We start from the raw sequence: 20,920 nt of genomic DNA on the forward strand, positions 1-20,920 counted from the left end.
GGATAGAAAAATAAGTAAGTCAATATTACAAATCAGCACATTCAAATTAGTAACAATCAATACTTATGCCACTTAATTTTTTGGCTGGTGGGGGGTGGGGGGGGGTATTATGATCAAATTTGAAGATCATTGTGCTACTCAAAAGTGCTGAAATATAATTTTTAAATCTACTTTACTAAAAATTGGCTCAAAAGTCTTCATTGCAATTTTTGAAAATTTTAGAAGTGGAAGCTTTAAACTTTAGTACTAATAATGAAAAGCTGAGCTTTCACAACAAAAATTTTAATTTTGAGCTTTTCAATTTTTAATCGCTGATTTTTAATTTTCCATTCACTAATTCACTCAAATTGGCTTCAAAGTCTGACGGTTTCTTAAGAAATCGCGATTGTGAAAATAACGAGCCCTCCTTCCATTCTATTGCTAAAGTCATATTTTTTTCTAGCCACAATTTCGAGCTGGTTAATGATTATGCCCAAATCAAAGTATGCCAAACTTCTGATGGAACACCCTTTCTATTCCTACTTCACAAACGTGACATTTTCACTCCAGAAACAGCCGCAATTTTCCTCCACTCGTCGTCGTTCTTTTCATCTGATGCTGGTTTTGATGGTATAAACTTGTAATTTTTTCGAATTATCAAATCCATTTCTATACTACGATGCGGTGTTAAGTAACCGTGAATCGAATTATTATTCTAGCCGAGAAAAACGTATTGAAAAAAAAAAATAGACGCAAAAAACGTCCGTCTCGGGTTTTTCACTCTCGTTCCAGTTGGGGTATGATGATATGGAAAAAAACGCCACCCTCGCAAATCAGAGTGTCGTAGACATTTCGAATATTATTCCAGGAATTCCGATTTGAAAAAAAATATCGCTTATTCATTCGTAATAATTTTTTACACGCTAGAATAATTTATCATGGTGATGGGGTCAGGCTGACTTGAGGATGAGACAAGTCCTGTGTGCCACGGTCGGGAATGTCTTGAAGAGTGCAAATGGTGAAATAAGAATTTTTTCAAACGACTTGGGTAAAGTATGTTTTAGAAAAAAGTTTAAAAAGTTGTTTACTGCAGAGTGTAGTCGAGATACGTGAAAATTTGAACATTTTTTTGCTAAAATTGCCAACTGTTTTTAGAAAGAGAGAAAACTGATCTTGATCTTTTTTCTCTCTCAAAAAGTTGGTAAATCGAGAAAAATTGTTTCAAACACTGTCCTTTCTCACTTCAAATGCTAAAAATGCAGATCCCGGATTCTCTCGACAGAAGGACACCCTGTATGTTTTGCAGGATAAATGACGTATTTAAAGGAATTTTGATTTCACGTTAATTTCTCGAGTCGACTACCAATGATGGCGCAATCAAACGAGGGAAGACGGTTCAATGAAGCGTGTCAACCTAGATAATTTCGTTTGGTCGAATTGTCGCTGCCCGTTGTGTGAAAATTTACCACTAATGCGTGGACATTTCGTTTTGATGAAGGATGGCCAACAGCGTGTTGTCGTTAGAGGGTCCATCGTATAAACGTACGAGTACAGCCGAGTTATTAAATTATAAAAGTCGTTTACCCTCGTCGTCGTACCTTTCAAAAATAAATTCCCCAATGTCCGAGTTGTACTTGTCCGGCAGAAAATCGGGCCTCGGCTGCCGGCTGCCGGGTCATCTCGTGTCGTGTTGCCAATTATCGCACACTCGAGGCGTGTCATTAATTTTAAAAAGAAATAATTAAATTACGAGTAGGTATGTTCCTACATCGTCAACGTGCATTGGTAGTTTGGTACTTACTTTTGAGGGATTTAGTTAAAGGTGGCGCGTCTCTGTTCCAAGGCGGATCACCGTGACCAGAAAAATCTCTTAATTTTAAATACGATATGGTTAACCGTATGATAGATGCTTTGTCTAGTTGCGACGTGATGGCAGGAGGAAGAGGTAACATTTTGGCCAATTCGTAAAATTCGTAGTTCTCTTTTCCGCGGCGTGATCTCGCCGCATCTCGACTTTTCTCTTTGCGTAATTCTAAAATACTGTAAACAATCGCAAAACAAATCGAAAAAATATAACATTATTTCTCCACGCCACGTTACACTTGTAATAACACTATACAAAATGATATTTATACACTATAGGTACTACTAGGTAGTTGATAAACGAGCGGTGATTTTTCAAATTTTCGCCATGGCCATACAGCAGCACAGAGCCAGCAAGGCGACGACCATCAGAAAAATACCGCACGAATTATTATACAAATATAAATCTATTTGGTAAATTGAAACAAACACGTTTATCTCGGGCCCAAAAAAGAAGAAAAAAAAGATCGCCCAGTACCGATAAAACTATAAATCTTGCCGACGAAAATCTGTTTGTATTTTAACGGGGCGGTTTTCGGTCGAATTTAGGGCACAATCCATTGTCTACAAGATTGAACAGCAGAGGACGAAAAATTCTCAAGGGAGGTATAAATGTGAGAAGTGCCGGTATCCGTTAGGGTTTAGTCTTTTTAGTTTGCGACTAGCCAGCCTCTCACAGAGTTTCCAGACTAAATCTTGCTGTATGATTAGCTTTAACTGCGGACATGGAAAAAAAGGGCTATTTTGCTGCCCTAATGTACAACCAGATAGCCTTTCGAATAGCTTTTTTCCTAAACGACCGGCGTTGGAAATTAAATTTTCTGTACAATTTTATTTCTTTTTACATTTTTTTTCCGCTGCGTTCAACTGGGTTATCTCTCTTAAATCCGAACGGATTTGTTGTTCTAGCACTGCGAAGCGAGATGGTCAATGGAATGAAAAGGGAGGTGCGATTTATGATGTTCGAAATATACGACTCGGTACGAGTTGTAGACGAAATTTACAAGTACATATTTCTGAAAAAATGACACAAATTTCTATTTATAGGATGACTTTTTTCTATTAAATTTTTTAAAAATCAAATTTGTGAGCTGAAAGGGAAAATTTGTTGAAAAACATGAGAATTTCTCATTTTCTACTCAACTCGACTTACACGTCTAAAAATTCCAATTCAGAGAGTTGAATTGCGCCAAAAAGCACTTTTTTTCAATTGAGGGCTTACTTACAAAATTGTCAATAATGAAAATAAAAAACAAGCAAGGCAAAAAAACCACTACAAAGTCCAAATGACAAATCAGTGTACCGAGAATAGCAATTTCACAAATTTTTTAAAAAATTGACAAGGACTATTTTTGTAATGAATTCGTCAATTCTTCAGCTCAAATTTTCTAAATTTGATTTTTTGGCGCAATTTTTATTGCAGATATACCTACTGGTGAAGTGGTGAAAAAAATAATGCATGTATTTAGTATTTATCTACAAGAATCATCATAAAAACATTAAAAATTATAGTGGTTTGACTTAATAAATTCGAATGTGCTGATCAAAAAAAAAAAAAAATTGTAATCAAAAGGAGCCATCTCAAGAGCGGAAAACGAAGTCAAAAACACACTTTTTTAAATCATTTAAGAATGTGCTACCACTTGAAAAATGCTATAAATAGCAACACAAATAAGGAGGCAAGAAAAAATTCAAAATATTCGTTGTACGATTTTACTATATACAAATAGAAGCCTCTGCAAATTTACAAGCTAAATTTTTTACACTACCTATTTAACCAAAAACTAATATGTATTCAGAATTGAGTTCAATAATGTAAAAATCACTATTGAGGAAGGGGGTAAAAGGAAAAGAGGTCAGAGGTGAAATTGCAGCAATCAGCATTGCATTTTCTATTCAAACTCAAGGCTTCATGGAAAACTAAAAATGTTTCAATTAATTTGATTTTTTAAGCTTCGATGGATCGAATAAATTTACGAATTGAACTTCAGAATTTTTTTTGAGCTGAAAAAAGTTGTTTGATTCCTCAATTTCTTGTGAATTTTCGAAACATCTGAAAATGATTAGGTCATTGGTGGTTGAAATATTCACATACATAATCAACACTTTTTTTCTTCAAAATCAGTTTTTCTCACTTTGGAATTATTTAATACAAAATATAATTTCAAACTTCTCATCATCCAAAATAGGTTTTTGAGATTGGCTCCAATTTTTTCACAATTTTCTCAAGTACGCATGAGGATATAAAAAATTAAGTACTTATGAATAAGATTCAATTCAACAGGTTTTTCCAAGTTCAAAAAAATGCTACAGGCAGGGTCCATTTTCAACAAGAATCGAATGATTTTCAAAAGAAGAGAATGATGAAAACTGGAACTCCAAAAAAATATTCTTATCTACCTCCCCGCGCTCACTTGAAAAACAAATTTTTGAAAACAATACAAAAATACATGGATACCCAAATACGAGTAAATATAATCAAAAAAATATAATTCGATTCATCAATTCATCATACTTAATTCAGTTTTTCCACTCAAAGTAAACTTCGTCACCAATTTTTCATCAAAATTTAGGATTTCTTTTTACTCCTTACTCGTATTTTAGTATAAATTTTGGATAAGAGTTTAGATATATGTCCCCAAACCCTTTAAAATGTCGAACATTCCTTCGATTAAAGAAATGTTTGAATGGAAAATGGCGGTGAATACTTCAAATTTGAAAGTGTTGGAATTTTGTCCATCTTGAAGAATTTAGTTTTTATTCTGAATTACCAGCTGTGATAGCTCAAGGTAATGAAAATTCGCTTGCTACTCTGCTTCAGCCATCAACTCCATCGCCATCCTTACCTCCTCTTTCTCCTTTTAACCCTCATCCTACCCCTCCGCTTCCTCCCAAGTTCCCTTTATCGCCAGTCAAAAAAAAGTCATTTTTGATAACTTTCCTAAAGAAACTTTTTCAGGTCGACAGGTAAAAAAGCCTGCAAAGTATCAAAATCCAGCTGTTGAGAGCAAAAGTGCTAACTAATTTTGCTTCAAACTTTGCTTTTTATTTTCGATGCATTAACACAAATTTGGATTTTTAAAATTATTTCTCTTCGTTATTTATTTTGATTTCACCAAAATCTAATTTTTTTTTAAACGGGTGTTTTTAGCAAATTTTATTTAGATTTTTAGAGACATTTTTTCTCTTCTCAATTTGTTTGTCTATTCTTAATTTTCATATTATTAAGTACTAATTTTTCATTTCATTTAATTTATTTATTTATTCGCCTTAAAATTCGAGTAATTTCTTGTGTTTTTTCTTCATCAAGAGCTTCGCATAGATACCTTTCTCTAAACGTTATTTATCCCCGTACTGGTCAAAGTTTCAAAAAAAAAAAAAAAAAAAGCTCCGGGAAAAAAGTCATAAACTTTATAGCAGGTGATTTAAAGGAAAAACACGGTCATAGAATGAGCGTCTGCTCGATAACTAGATTATAGCAAGCGTATAGGTAGATAAATAAGATAGGGTAGTGGATATATATACGGGTAACACCGAAGTCGTAAATACCAACGTTGTCCATCTAAGCAGTGAGTATCTATTGGCCATAAAACGACCTTCTCTAATGACGACTTCAATCTCAAGAGAATTTGCCGACATGATTTCAGACTTAGCTAGCACTTTTGCAAAGGAATGTTCCTTCGACGTAAGCGAGAATTTTTATGGACGAGGAATTTTAATCCAGTCGGGTCGCATCGGGTCGACGATGAAATTACAAATTCGTTCGGTCGTAAATTGCTCCCCAAAAAAATCTCGTATCTCGTACGTACATATAATTATCGCCCTATCGTGTTCAAACTCGAAGAAACAAAAAAACCGCAAATTTTTTTTGACGCGTTAATCTGGCCATCGCTGGTCGCTTTTTATTGCCTTTGAAAAGGCGCGCAAAGTCTTTAAGAAACGAACCGATGGTAATTGAGTTTGACGAAAGCTACAATGTAACAGCGAGAAGTGGCCGTTAGAAGTCTTTTAAAAACAAAATTAACGTCTTTCTTCTTTCGCTTAGCTTTTACCTTCTTAAATTGGCTCAAATTGGGCATCGGTAGTCGGTACTTATAAGCGTCGGAATGGAAATCCCACGAGGACCCGTTGCCTTTGCGTAACGGCCACTACACTACGAGTACGATTCTCGCCGCCTCTATACCCGACGCGTTTCTCTCCTTTAAAACGAGAAGATGCGTTATTAGGTTAAAGTCAACATCGGCACCGGCCCAAATACTGCGAGCGCCGACTTTTTGGGGAAGAATCGAAAACACTTTCGAGAAAAGGGTGTGAAAACTAAATAAAAGTAGTCATTCGCGCCTTCTTCCTTCTTCTTCCCTATTTGCTTTTTCTCATTTCCGCATACGTCAGTTATACGCGTATATAAGTGTACCATCGAGTCCTAAAACATACAAGCTCTACTCTTCGTCTTCGTTTACTGGTACCTACCAAAGTTTACTTCCTCTTTTTTTCACTTTTTCGTGGTTCGTTTGAGTATGAGAAGAGATGGTTTGAAAAAATGTTTTATTAAAGAGTACCTAATGATTTTGTTGAAGAGGAATTTTTGATTTTCAAATAAAATCTTGTTTTGACCAAAAGAACTTTTTGTCAAATTCTATCCTCGATACTCTCAAAACGACTAAAAAACTATTCAAGGGAATAGCAAACCTCTTCCAGATCTCAGTGTTTTTCATCACTTTTCTGTTGAGTTCCTGCAGCGTCAACTTGGCTGGACATCATCGATCCAAATCAATGGATTCCAACTTTCACAGAATAGATTAATCAAAAACCAACAAAAAATCAAGTCTTCAAGGTGTTCTATGATTTTTAAAACATTCTTATACATGAGATTTTTTTGATATTTTTCTTCATGAAATCACATCAGATTTCAAGATTTTCCCTCTTTTCCCTGCTCCTCTATGCCCATTTCATCATTTTATTCAAAAGAACGGGAGTACTGTCAAAACATAAGGGCAGCCATCAGGGTGCCGTCAGGGCTGGCAAAATGCTTTGCCCTGGTTGGACAAATTTGCAAATTTCTCCTCTTTCAAACAAATTTCGAAATCATTTTTCCATTTTTTACAATTTATCCCTATAAGTGGCTGCACTAATGTATACAATTTCAATTTTTAAACTGGCAAAGTAGAAGAGTTGCGAAAAATCAAACGAAAATATAAAACTCCCAACAGATGAAGAAATTTAATGCGTGAAAAATTATTTTAAAGAAAATAATATTCCGAAGACAAATTATTTTAAAGAACTGTACTTGGTAAGAAAGGCTTTTAAAACAACATAATAATGCGAGGGTGCATACAAAAACGTACCTTAAAGCCAAAAAAAATTTCCTGTGGAGGGTTCCACACGATTTTTGAAGAGTCCCTACGAAAATTGGGCGAAGAAAAAAAAATAATTTTTTAGCCATAAGGTACCTTTTTGTATGCGCTCTCACATATGAAGTTTTTGCCGTTGCTGCAACATGTGAGGCAACATTCATGCCCGTATAGGCAGAGTATGATATTCGGTTGATTAAGTAATTTAACAGCTCATTCCATTCGAAAAAAATGAAACAAAGAATATGGACGTTCAAGAATGCCTCTGAATATTCAATCACCAAAAAAATAGAAGACTGCAATTATTTTAAAAATTGTTTTCAATTGAAGCATATGTTTCCAAAACACACAAAGTCCAAAAAAATATTGATAAGAAATTCATGGTACGTAGTACAATTTGGAAACGTAGAAATGGCCCAAATTGGCTGATTTTTTGATATGTTGTAGCCATGACCCTTGGGCACAACATATCAAAAAATCAGCCATTTTGAGCTGCAACTTTATGCTAGATGGCCTTGCAACCTCAGAATCTTTGAAAATGGACTTAGTGCGTTTTGGAAACATATGCTTCAGTTACATTTTTTCATACCTATATTATTATAATTTTTTTGGTAAATGTAATGTTTTGACGCATGTTTTTCAATAAATTTCTTTTTCATTGGTACACATTACGTTTACAATGACTGCTTGAATTATCAACCAAATACAAAATTTGCGTCCTCCCCCCCCCCCCCCCTCCAACGACTCAGTCATAAATTTTGGTAAATTTTCATGCCCTGACTAAAAAAATCCTGGCTACAGGCTTGTGTCAAAAAAATTACACACAACCTCTAACAAGGTTTTTACAGTTTATTGAAATCCAGAGTCGAGACATTTTTGTGATTTCTGGACTACTCGAGTACTTTTTTGAGTTGAAAAAAAATGGATGCAATGACCTACAAAATTTTCATTTCTTTCCTCACTCGAGATTTTGAAAAACTATCTCATTGTTTTTGAATAATCATTTTTCTGAAAATTTGGAAAAAAGCCAAAATAAAACTTATGATTAGAAAAGGTTTTTTCTGTATTTTCTTGAACCATTATATGGCAAAAAATTTGAGAAAACCATGGAGAAAATTCGCAATTTTGAATGAATAATTGCACATCTTTTTTACAACTTTATCAACCAACTGTTGAATTCGCAAAAAAAATTGAATTTCAAAAGTTGATAGATAAAAAATAGTGAAAAAAATGCACAATTCACTTAAAATCGCGAATTTTCTTGTTTCATACGAAAATTGTAAAAGAAAATGCAATTTTTAAAAAGGGTCTATAATTTCTTTTTTTCGCTATTTTTTCAAAGTGGGGGAAGGGAGGGAGAAGAGGAGGGTGAGTGTTTTAACCAAAAGAGTTTAAATAATGTATTTCCCGATAATAAAATGAAAACCATAACGAAAACCCCAAAAAAATCCCTTTCTCAACATGGCTTTTACTAGATACCAATCCAGATCAGTATGCTAACATAAAAAGTTCATATTATAATCCTTTACTGTTTCAAGCTTGAATAAGTGAAAATCACTCCACTGAAATTCAGTGAAATTTGTTGCGCAAAAAAATACCATTGAAATAGACAAAAAATTAATTTGAAAATATTGAAAAGTTAAGAACATTCATAAATTCTATCATTTTTTGTTAGGTACAGCTTCGCTGATCTTTTGTGAGATGTTCTGGTGATTTTTCATTGATTTTCTGCCGATTTCATTCGAATTAAATTTGTAAATTTTTCTGCCCCTTGCACAACTCTCACTCGCCTTTCAAAGCTCAAAATGAAATAACCCTTACAAAGGGTAAAAATGATTACGTCAAATAAGAGAAGAAAACGGCTCAATGTACCCTCGATTTCGTGTTGAAAAATACCCATAACCTTACAGTTTATATTTACGAATAAAACGTGTGCGGCAGTAGGTACCCAGGCTAGGGGCTACCCACAAAACAATAAATCCAATTAAATTACAACTCGGTCGTTCGGTCGTTCGATGGAAATATTTTCCTTTAATTTTCTAATTGTATATTTTGATAGTTCGCTATTACAGAAAACGACGATAGTGTTGGGTAAGGCAGGCGATTACCCAATACCAGTATTTATTCGAGGCTCATACTATACCAGTATATACAAAACCCAAGAAAGGAAATAGACCAGAAGTAAAAGGAAACGAACACGGAAGAAGGGTAGAGTGGCGAAAAAAAAAGAAATAAAAAGAAACGCGATAACGAAAATTGTGCAGTTTCGGAAAATACGGCAAAATGTATTTCCCGCGGGAGATTGCACGGTCATTTAGAAAGCACCGCGTCCGGCTCAGGTCTTAACACTGACCCCTTCGAATATACCTATTCGCACAAATCAATTTGCCACTTGCGCTTGTTTTCTTTTAATCATTCGTATGTATGATTTATTTCTCGAGAGATTTACCGCTTCATTCTTTCTTTCTTCCTTACACTATGCCTATGATTTTACTTCTTTTCTGGAGTTTGGTGCATCTATGGCTGTAAGTTTGGAAATCGAGTACGTCTATAGATTTGTTGGAACTTTTTTTCGAATGTCCCAATCATCGCGATAGTTAAAATTGACGATTTTTGATAAGAGGAGGGGAGGGATGGTTATTTCGATTTGGTTGACGTAGGTATAGGTATATAGGATAGATAAAAGCTGCTAATTACGAGATCATTGAAATGCGTCGATTGATTTTGATACGCAAGCATTCGTAGAGAAAGGGGGATGTTTACGAGCATGCAGCGAAGAGACGAACAATACGATGATGATTTATACGATGACGACAAAGAATATTAAAGAGTTGGCACGAATTGCTTCTCTGCGCTTTTTCCATACGTGATGGAAAAGACTTCCTCTATATCAGCAGACTTTCACTGCGTGTTGGAATGCAATATGAGTTATGTTAATTTTACTACCGAAAATGTGTATGTTTGATTTATAGCCGGCTCCTCGTTCAATATCGTCAACGTTTTGCATGACGAAATTTTCCGCACTTAAGGGTGGTAAAAAATTTTATATCTTAATCAAGCCTTTTTCGTGATCGCATATAATACTATAGCATAGTAAAATAGGGTGCTATATAAGGAATTACATAAATTACTATACAGTATACTATACACGTTCCACTAGCTGTTGGTGCACAAAATACGAAAGTCTTTTTAAAGAAACCGTCGACAAGACGAAAGAAACGTACCACCTCTCTTTACCTACCTTCCCACCTACCTACCATATATCGAATTGTGGTCAATTTGTACTAAAATAACTCTAAAGCGTTTGATATGTGTTGAAGTTGTCGCTGACATTGATATCCGTGACGACGGATACTTTGAATGTTAAAGAAAACTCTATTTACTGTGCACCCTTCTCACTTATGTACACAATTGCGGTCATTTGATACAATACGAGTGAGCGATCTGAAATGTACTGTATGGCATGGGGTAGCGAAACTTTCAGAGCGTGTGTTATTTTAGCTGTAGGTATTTGAGAGGGCGATGATGCGAATGTGATGTCTGGTTGTACAGTGTGCAATAGTGTGTAGTGGGTTCTTCTTGGACTATTAAGCTTCGTTTTCAAGAGCATGATTTCCTACTTATTCGTGTAGTCTTCGATGTAAATATTTTTAATACGAGTATCTTGATATAAAATTACTAGTTAAGCGTGGAATGATTTTTTGTTCCAATTTCGGATACCTACGTTGAAATTTCAGGGTATTTCTTTTTCAAAGAAATGATTTCCTCCGACCTTTGTGGTTTTCTCGACCAATTTTTTCAATTTTCCAGATTATTTAAAATATTAACTTCATACTATACCACGAATTTTTTGACTGAAAAATTGGCGTAAGTAATCCACTCATATGAACTGATGAGGAGGTAGGCACTCCTCGAATGCCCTGAAGCAATTATTTCAGTAAATTTTGGACATTTTTTGGCATCTCACTGACTTTTTCCATCCCAAAACAGAAAACATTTTTTAAAAAAAGAACTTGATAATACGTAATTATGAATTTATGACTTCACGTCTTATGGATCTTATCTGGAGAGGTTAATTTTTTGGGAATCATCGAATCAAGATTTTTGTAAACAGGGAAAGTTCCCCTAATTTGGCAATTTATTGGCTAAAAAAACGAAAATGGCTAATCTGAAGACAGCAGAGATACATGGGATTCACGGAGATTGAATATGGAAGGAGACTGAGTTTGAAATGTCCAACGCATTTTCAGAAATCCGTGCTGAATCATTCAGTTTCAATACTTTGTGGCTACACCGACTTTTTTAGCTCTTAAAGGATCACGCGACATCCAGAAAATGTTGAAAAAATTTGAGAATAATCGAATTTATTCCTAGGATATTTCTCGCGTCTTTCATGTCCCAACTCAAAGTCCATATTATTTCAATTCATAAATCAAAAATTCCAGAATTTGAAGGATATTCGTAACATGCAAAATGTTGAGGCAAACAATCTCCCATCCAGTTTTAGAGCTAAACAACGCAATGCTGCAGCAAAAAGTTCAAAAATGGAAGAAATATTGATTTTCAATTGTTTTGTAGCCTTTTTTTCTACCTAAATTTCAGAAAATTGTGATTTTTTTCATGGAAAATGGCCTTTTGAATTTTCAAAAATTCATCAAAACTCGAAAAATATGTATTATTCAACACCTGAAATAATTTTAACTGCATGTGAGGTGTATTTTTAGATGATTTTTTTCTCTTTTGATTTTTTTTGCTGGGTCCAAAATAAAATGTCTGAAAATGGGAGTAATATCGATTTTCAAATTTTTAGAGCATTCGACCCCCCCCCTCCTTCTCAAAGTCAGTTTCAAATACCAAGTAGAATTTACCTCAATTTTTTATAGTCACCAAAATTCTGCACTCGAGACTTAGGAGAACGTTTGCTGTTTTCATTTATGTTGGTACACATGATCTCCTTCCTAAATGAAATTCCCTGACTTTTACACAATGGCAACATTTCCTGACCTCACGGTTTTCCAGGAAGTGAACACAGCTGACTTTTTCTGACTAGCTTCCATGCGAAAGTTTTCTCCATGCTCTTCAAAAATATTATACGTTCAGAAATAATTAATTTTTTAAGCCAGATTTAAATAAGAATTTACCGTACCCTGTATTCTCAAAAGAGATTTCAAAAAATTACTTTAAAAAAATTAAAAAGTAAAAAAAAAGTTTTAAGTAGGTAATTATTTAGGACTTATCTACTATGCCTGTGGAAGGATGAAATTTTGATTGGAGAGCAGAACAAAAAAAATTAATCCTGCCTACTACTGATTTCCAAGTCGATATTTATTTTCATTCATCGAATAATGAAGAAAGCTCCAATCCATGGTCAAATCATATCCTATTACTCACACCCTGAACAGAAAATCTCATAATTTTCCCCATTTATAACACTCATACATACTTTGCCATATTCACCCTACATCAACATGGTGCATTTCGAACAAGCTAAACGATTGATGATGGAGTTATAGTGCTATACACATTATCGCGATCATCATTTATGCTAAATCTTTGTAAATGTTCCAAAATTCGAAAACAATCCAACCAAATGATAATTTTTCGAACAAGGAGATTGCGAGAATTTGGCACGATGCGATGGCGAGTATGGTAAGAGGTAGGTACCATCGAAAACAACTGTTGATACTTGGCATCGAGTCAAGTATAAGAATTACCCTCTGCTACGTGAATTGTATAAATTGAAAAAGTTGATAAATTTTACAACAACGTATCATACACGATTTTTTTCTTCACTTTTAACTAGAAATCATTCACCATTTCCATATCCACCTTACGTATGCCCAAGCTCAGAAATCAATCACTTGGCGTTTCGTTAATTACATAATCAATAGGTAGGTACGTAGATATGATATTTCGAAAGTGTAAATAATTACCATACAAAAAAAAAAAACTACACATGCACATGATGATCTCATCATCGCGATCTTGGACTTGAAAATTAATTAACAACCATTTTTTTTAACCTATCATGAAGAGTAGGTGCATACATTATACCTAAGTACCAATTATTCTTCAATAATGAAAATAAAACCGTAATTTTTTACCAAAAAAAAAAATCAAATTTACCCATCATTCTTCACGAATTGATTTTAAAATCACTCGATTAGGTACCTCACACCTGTAGAAAAATTAAGCGTACCTATCATTCGACAAAGAACGAAGATGAGACGAAGTCAAACAGAACGTGACCTCAGGTTGCAAAATTGCATTCTCACGTTCCAAAACCGATCCACGTGTTTTGGTCGACGTGCTTTGGAAAACTTCACGTATACTCTAGTTTTACCAGCAGTTCTTGTAACACGATCTCTCGCAAGTAAATAAACAAACCGCAACGCACCACCAACTGTTTATAGTGTTTAATGTTTATACCTCGTTGGCCATCGCTAAGTACGAGGTATAAGCCATAGAAAAAGGCAAAGAGCAGGGTAAGATGTGCACCTCAAGTCGAATGTCATTTCTATTTCAAAGCGAGCAGAACACCAACGCAACACGACGATAAAATTAAATTTCACTAGAGTCTTTAGGCATCAAAAGCTTATAGGAAGTGTTAATTCAGCTACCAAGGAGGTGATTGGTTTGTGTGTGAAACTGTGAAAAGCTTATCACATCGTTTTATACGGTAACATTTACGATAACGAGCTACCGTTCATGCTACCAAACGATTGTCGCCTATCGCTGGGGAATACCCGACTGCTATTACTTTACAACCGTATATAGTACTCTACAGTCTTACGCTTTCCTCAATTTGATTCTTTTTTATTTCGTTTAACTGGAAATTTATTACACATTTAAAGGCGTTACTGTATCTATCCTTCATCGATCGTAATTCGTGTATATCTACTTACTTATTCTGCATGTCAAATTGTCAAATTAAATAAAAAATGAAGAAAAAATTCCCAATCGATGAAAAAAGTTACACAATCAACAAACAAATTCCTTTAAACATATCGAATAAGAATAAATTAATAGTTAATACACACTACGAACCCTCATTAAGCTAATCAAATATCAATACGAGTACATGAATGATGATACCAACTTTGTATCAAAAGTACTCTTATTACGAGATTTTAATGCCTAAAATTAATTTAAATTCGTCGTAGCATACTTAATCTTTTGTAAACGTAATAAAGCATTCATTGATAGCAGTTTACGAGACTAATAATACAAGAAGGAATGAAACCCTTCATTTCATTTGCATATTTTCCACGTTGGTATCGTAGGTAGCTATGCTGTAAGCTTTTTGGTGTGTAATTATGCCAGATGACGCTCCAAAGTTATGTAATAGGCGAGGTGCATGCCTACTTACCTAATATTCGATTCAAATGAACTTTTGTATAAGCAAACCCATTCGAATCAACTAGGAAAATTGTCTTCAAAATTTATCGCATGCATTTTCAAAACAACGAAATGAATTTTTCAGAGCAAAAAATATTTACTTTATTATATTGGAATACGTAACTTAAATTTGATAGATAACTATAGAACCAGATTTTATCAGGATTTTTATTCTATCGTGTCACGTTTTAAATTGAAAAAAATTATCCGGCCTTTAAAAATATTTTGAAAGCTGGCTCGAAAATAATGAGAAGAGCTCTTAAGCTTATTTCTGTGCACTTTTTGCGATGCAATTTCGTTTATTCTGAAAGATACAATGAGAGTCTCAAGGATGGATTGCATTAAAAGTGAACGTAGAATCTAGAATTTTAAAGAAAAAAATTGCTCTAAGCAAAAGAAGAAATATTACTCGAGCAAGTCGAGAATGTTTATCAGACCGCAAAAATAAAAATTTGCACATTTTTCATGTTTTTTTTTTTCATTTATTTCAAGCAGAACAATTGGAATTTTTCGACAGTGTAATTTTAGCTCTCTCATTCTCTTCACAGTCAATAAAGATTCAAATCAAACGATTTTTTACAAACTAGATAATTATTGTTTTATGAAAATTGAAATATCTGTGATTAATTTTGCTCCAAAAAGTGAATCAGCGATATCTACCTTAATTCGAAAAAAATTGATTGAGCAACTTTTGAACTTTTAGAACAAGTTGTTTGTTAAGAAAAATTTTGATTCCTAGATTTTTTCGCTTGAAGCCAAATGCCTTGATCAATTTATAGCTGAATTTAGTTCGATTGATTGATGATTTTCATTCAATATTATCCCATCAATACAGTGATCAATAATAAGTCATGTTTACAAAATTGAATCTATAAGTACCTATGTATTTTTGCTGTTTTTTGAAAAAACAAATTTAAAAAAAAAACGAGTTAGGTAGATAGGTACCAGACTTCTTTTTTTCTGGGTTTGAAGAACGATTTCGACTAAATATTTGTTGGATTTTATCCTTTGATTAATAATTTGTTCAACTGAATTTGCATTTAAATATATGTACTTACTTTACCTATACCAATTTTGGCAATTTTATTGTTCTTTTTTTAGTATTTTTGTCACCATCACATCATTCATAATTGCAATACCAAATAAACACTCGTTTTCTCGATCTTCTGATATGAAACGTGTATTTTTATTCTTTTTTTTCAGTAGAACCAACCACATGGGTACTTACTTCACTTATATGATTTTTTAAAGAGACTTTAAGACCCATTCTCCAAGAAGTAAAAGAGTCAAAATTCTTTTTTCAACTATTTCACTGAATTTTGAACCCATTTTTAGATGAATATTTTTATATGGGGTGAATACATAGGTAGTATAGATAGGTATACAATACGAGTCAGTATACATAGTTTTTTGATACATTTAAGCTGAAATTCTATTTGTAAAAATGCTTGATTTCGTTTAATTTTGGTTTATCTTTTTGTAAAATTGACCTCAAGTGATTTAAAGACGAAAACAAAATACTGTTTTAGACAGATAAAATAGGTGCAGATTGAAGACAATTGACTATACAAATCTCAATTTTCCAACCAACTATAATAGTTAATAGGTATGATTTTTATCCTACAAACTAAAATTTTTACCGAAATTTTTCCAACTCAATGACCGGAATTTCTTTTTTCTGAAAAAACCATCAGTATGTGAAAGTTTTCTGCCTGAAAAGCAATTTTTTTAGGTTTATATACAGATTAATTTTTACTAAAGACAAAATCTTCTTCTACCACCTCTCTTGTCTTAAGTCTCAAAAGTCCCTCTTACATAGTTTAAAACGAGCAACATAAACATACAATAAATTGAACAGCTTTACTTCGGATTTTTTCTAGTGTAAAAAAGACGACTTTTTCATAATAAATTATCTATCTTTCATTTCAAAATCGATGAAAAATATACATTTAATCAATGTTGGGTGTTTTCATGAAATTTTTATGATTTTTCTACTCATTGGAACACGTAAAATGGCTAATGAATTTGATGATTTATAAAGTTTAAGAAATTCTTTTCACAAACCATATGATCAATTGAGAAAAATATGTACCGCCATATTGTAAATCTAATACTTATTTTTCCAATTCATACTCACAATTCCTCAAAAAATATACCAATTTCTGCAAACTTCTCCAATATATCTCCCCTCCCCTAGAAACCATTCAATTTCACGAAATTGAAAGAAAACATAACAAAAAACAACGAAATTGAAACTTTTTGCAATCTTCAATTTTCTAAACAACTTGCAATTGCAACCTCGTAAACAACTCGAGTAGGTATAAACTCTTGGAAAATGCATCAAAAAACTAATCCAAAGTAAATTTCACGCTTCGAATTCAAATCTTCGCCGCACACCACACATACACGAGGAGAAATGAGTCGACATAAATTTCACCATATTATCAAACGTCTCATGTACAAAAGCTAACAGCGTGAAAATAATACAAAAAGAAAAAAAAACTGAAACGCATCTAAATACGAAAACAGAACAATAGATCGATGTATGTACCTACAAGTACATTACAAAAGCTGTTATAGGAGTACCTAATCTAAACAACCGTGATTGTCAATTTCATTAATCATGTTCGAAGGAATGTGCTACTGTTTCGAGATGAAAAAAAAAGGGAACCCATTCACCCTCGGCACTACAAAAGGCCACCGGCGCAGTAGTCGGTTCCTTTGTGATTTTTTACCCTTATTGATATCGCACACGATTTTTTTAAAAACCCTACTGATAACGCCACCATTAAAAAATTATTTACCTAAAACCTTAATGAACATTTTTTTCCATCATTTTTTTATGAAAAATTAACCATTTGTAAAACGGAACAAATTGCTAAAAATTGATTTCAGCATTTTTTTTTTAACCAAGGATAATTTTCGTACATACCTTTCGTTAATGATCTTTTTTCCCTCCATATGTACTCGCAGGTAACAAAAAAAAGAAAGCAATTCGCGACTAATTATCTTGTTTGAAAAGTATTCCACAAAGGTATTCAAAGGCTAACAGATTTGGAAGGGTAAAGAATTTGTCATACTAAACAAGTGATGAAAATTGACAAATTGAGTCACAAGGCAGACAATGCTGTTTCTTGTCAGGTTAATTTGTTCTCCTTGCCCTATAGAGAATAATCATAAAACCAGGCACTGGGCTTCGATTTCAACGGATTAAGGTGTCTATCTATTGGATTTTTGAAGAGCATATTCCAAAACCCTTGCTTGATTACAATTTCAGTAGCCTTAAAATTGATGGGATGAAAATTGCATTTTTCAGAGACTAAAATAATGTGATGGGAAGGAGGGAATGCGAAAATTCGATTCCGAAAATGTCAGTTGTTCATTAAATCAACAACTCCATATTCATAAAATGTTTTAGGTAACATGTTGAAAAATGAACAAGATTTGCCTTCAAAAACAACTCTTTTTCAAAAGCTCTGGAGTTCGAGACCAATGAAAGCTTGATTTTTCTCAAGAAAATCAATGACTAATACTGGTCTTCAAAAATCCATGAATCATGTCGTAATTTTGTACAATCAGCCACGAATGTTTCCTGAACGAAGTCTCCATATTAATTTTCTGATTTTTGACGAATTTTTGAAAATTACAAAAACATAATAATTGACTAAAAATAAATGCCTAAGTATATTCAAACACCATATTATTTCAAAATACAACATTTCTGCATCGTAATTTCACTTTGTAACTAAAGAAAGTTCAAGTATTTAATTTTCAAACAAATACAGATTCTCCAAGCCAGATCTCATCAATTTTCATCCATTCTAGAGCCTACAGCAAGACTGAATTTCCTCCATCAAGAATTTATCAAATTCTTTCCAAAAACATAAAAATTGATTTATCAATTTTCGAGGAATTTGACTCGAAAATTCATAATTTTAGCGCAATCAAATCCGACACCTCAAGGGTGATTTTTAAACAAGTCTAGAATTTTAAATCTCCTCCTCTTGAAAGAGAAATTTTCAAGTTTTCAAAATTTTTAGCTTTGAAATAATCAGAGCTAATTTAATCAATTTTAATTTTAGTTTTTTCAATTTTTTTTTTACTAAAATTTGGAGAAATAAAATAAAAGTTGAGATGACTGACTAAAACTAGATACATAGCTAAAAAGATAGATTTTGAGTCGAATACCTCGAAATTAAATTAAACCCACATTTCTCACCCTCTAAGCAAAGTTCCAAGTCATTGAATTGACACTTGACAGAATTTTAAAAATCTGCAAAGAAAATCAAACCACAAAATTGAATGCTGAAATGGGGTTTTCAGTTAATCATATCAATTTCTGAATCAAAAACATTCCCTCAAAAGTATAAAATTTTTTATAAAAAATGGTAATTTTGATTTTAAAAAACACAATTTTTAAATTTTTAAAAATTCGTCAAAAATCAAATGAGACAGATGAAAGTTTCAAGACAGAAGTTCTGAAACATACTATTTTTAAAAAACTCAACTTTTATTGAAACTTCAGCAAAACATCCCAAATCATTCCTGTACGAGAAAATCGAAATCTAGATGGAGGGTTGCAGACTCTAAAAAGGTTGGAAATTATAATGGTTTTGAAAAACAAAATTAGTAAAGAAATAAATTGTCATCCATGTTACTGAACAAAAACACTCTCCATCAAAAAGTCAAGATTCCCCTTTTGACTTCAAAAATAGGCTACAAATTTCTAATAAAATTTTTAAAATTCAGGGTATTACAAGAAGAGGCTCAAAATTGGCAGAATACCTAATGGATGTTTTTGGTTTTGAAAGTTCAACAAATTTCTGTCAATTTTACTGAAAAATTTTCCACTTTCATAACCATCACATCCCCCCCTCCTAAAAAAAACTGCAAATTTCAAATAAAAATAATATTTTAATTTTGAAAAATTCGCCAAAAATCGAAAAACTAATTACAATGGTTAAAATTTTGACAGAAGTATTAGAACATGCTCCTTTCAAAGGCTCAACTTTCGTTGAGATCCTGAGATCCTTCAGCAGGACGTTTTAGGATGATTCACCTTCAAAATCACAGGAAGGAAGGGAGGAGTAAAAACCCTTTTGAAAAAGAACCCACTCGAGTCTTGAAAACTTTTCGCAAGGATCTCAGGGTCACATCGGGTGAAATGTCACCTGTCCAGTCACAAAGTACGCAGACTGGCCAAAGGCCTGATCATCACAAATCATCATAATATGATTATCTATAACTTGTACAGTAGAAGCAATTTAAATAATGAAAATACATGCCCAGGTTCCAGCAAAGGTTGGCTCGGTTTGAAGGGTACGCACAGATCGGCCGGTACGAACCACGAATGAGTAAAGGCCGGATTCATGTTCATGTTCATATTCATGTTCATGTTTATATTGACTGTATTCCCAGGATGACGCTGGAACGACGAATTAACAGCGTAATCCATAGCCATCGCTTGATACGGTAACATTGTCGTACGATTTCGAGAATTTTTCGCGACGTGAAAAAAATTCCGAAAATTATCACAACTTTAACAACAATATAACAACAATACTAAAACCAGCAGCAGTTGCAGCAGCACCAAAGATCACGCCGACAACAGTCCGACGACATTTTGAGCTTGGTAAAATTCGCCAGCAACGAATCACGATCGATTTTTTAACCAATTAACTAATTATAGCACCACAAGTTCTAGCAGAAAAACTTTGAGACCGCGGCGATCAGTCTAAGCTGCTCATGGCTACCGGGCATGAATCACACGTATACCTGCACCTGGCATACGACGGCCAGAGCTTCGATTCGCGCCAAATCGATTATCAATCACGTTCGCGAAAGCTCTCGCAACATATCGCGACGATCAACGTGGAAAATTTGAAACCGCAAAAAAACCACCGAGTTAAAAGAATAGGTAAATAAACAAAAAACCAGATAAATAAGTGAAAAAAATTGAAAGAAAAAAGGAAAAGGGAAAAGAAAAAAAGGGCCAAAAGAATATTTAACGATTCACGTGCTTACAATAAAACACTTTTGCATTCCGTCACAACTTTGTACAAATATTGAACGCAGGCACATAAACTTTCGGGTCGTGATAACGGCGCGGACCGGCGTGGCGCGTCTGTACGTGATCCTCCTCTGTATTCTGGTTGGCTCACGTATATCAATACGGCACCTACGTTTTAGTCACGTGATTTGTACGTGAAACGCCCATTTATTAAGTCGGTACCCTAGTCTGAGCCGGGACCCCCCTCGCTACCCCCATTCTATCGTATTGGAATCGAACCAGCAACGACATCCTTTTCCTTTTGAAATAATATTTCCCG

General features: G+C 33.7%; 1 protein-coding gene across 3 annotated transcripts in view; it reads right to left on the reverse strand.

Moving 5' to 3' along the window:
• Window positions 1-20,920, reverse strand: part of trh (trachealess) — a 185,677-nt gene that overhangs the window by 32,035 nt on the left and 132,722 nt on the right. For 2 of the 3 annotated variants that reach the window (XM_065346261.1, XM_065346260.1), the window contains one exon: window positions 1,781-2,019. In XM_065346261.1, coding sequence (XP_065202333.1) covers window positions 1,781-2,019 — 239 coding nt within the window. Of the gene's footprint in view, window positions 1-1,780; window positions 2,020-19,876; window positions 20,680-20,920 lie in introns of those variants that run through there. The other variant, XM_065346262.1, reaches the window with a different exon arrangement.

Source organism: Planococcus citri, chromosome 1, assembly GCF_950023065.1.
Source record: "Planococcus citri chromosome 1, ihPlaCitr1.1, whole genome shotgun sequence".
In the NCBI taxonomy this organism is placed as follows: domain Eukaryota; kingdom Metazoa; phylum Arthropoda; class Insecta; order Hemiptera; family Pseudococcidae; genus Planococcus; species Planococcus citri.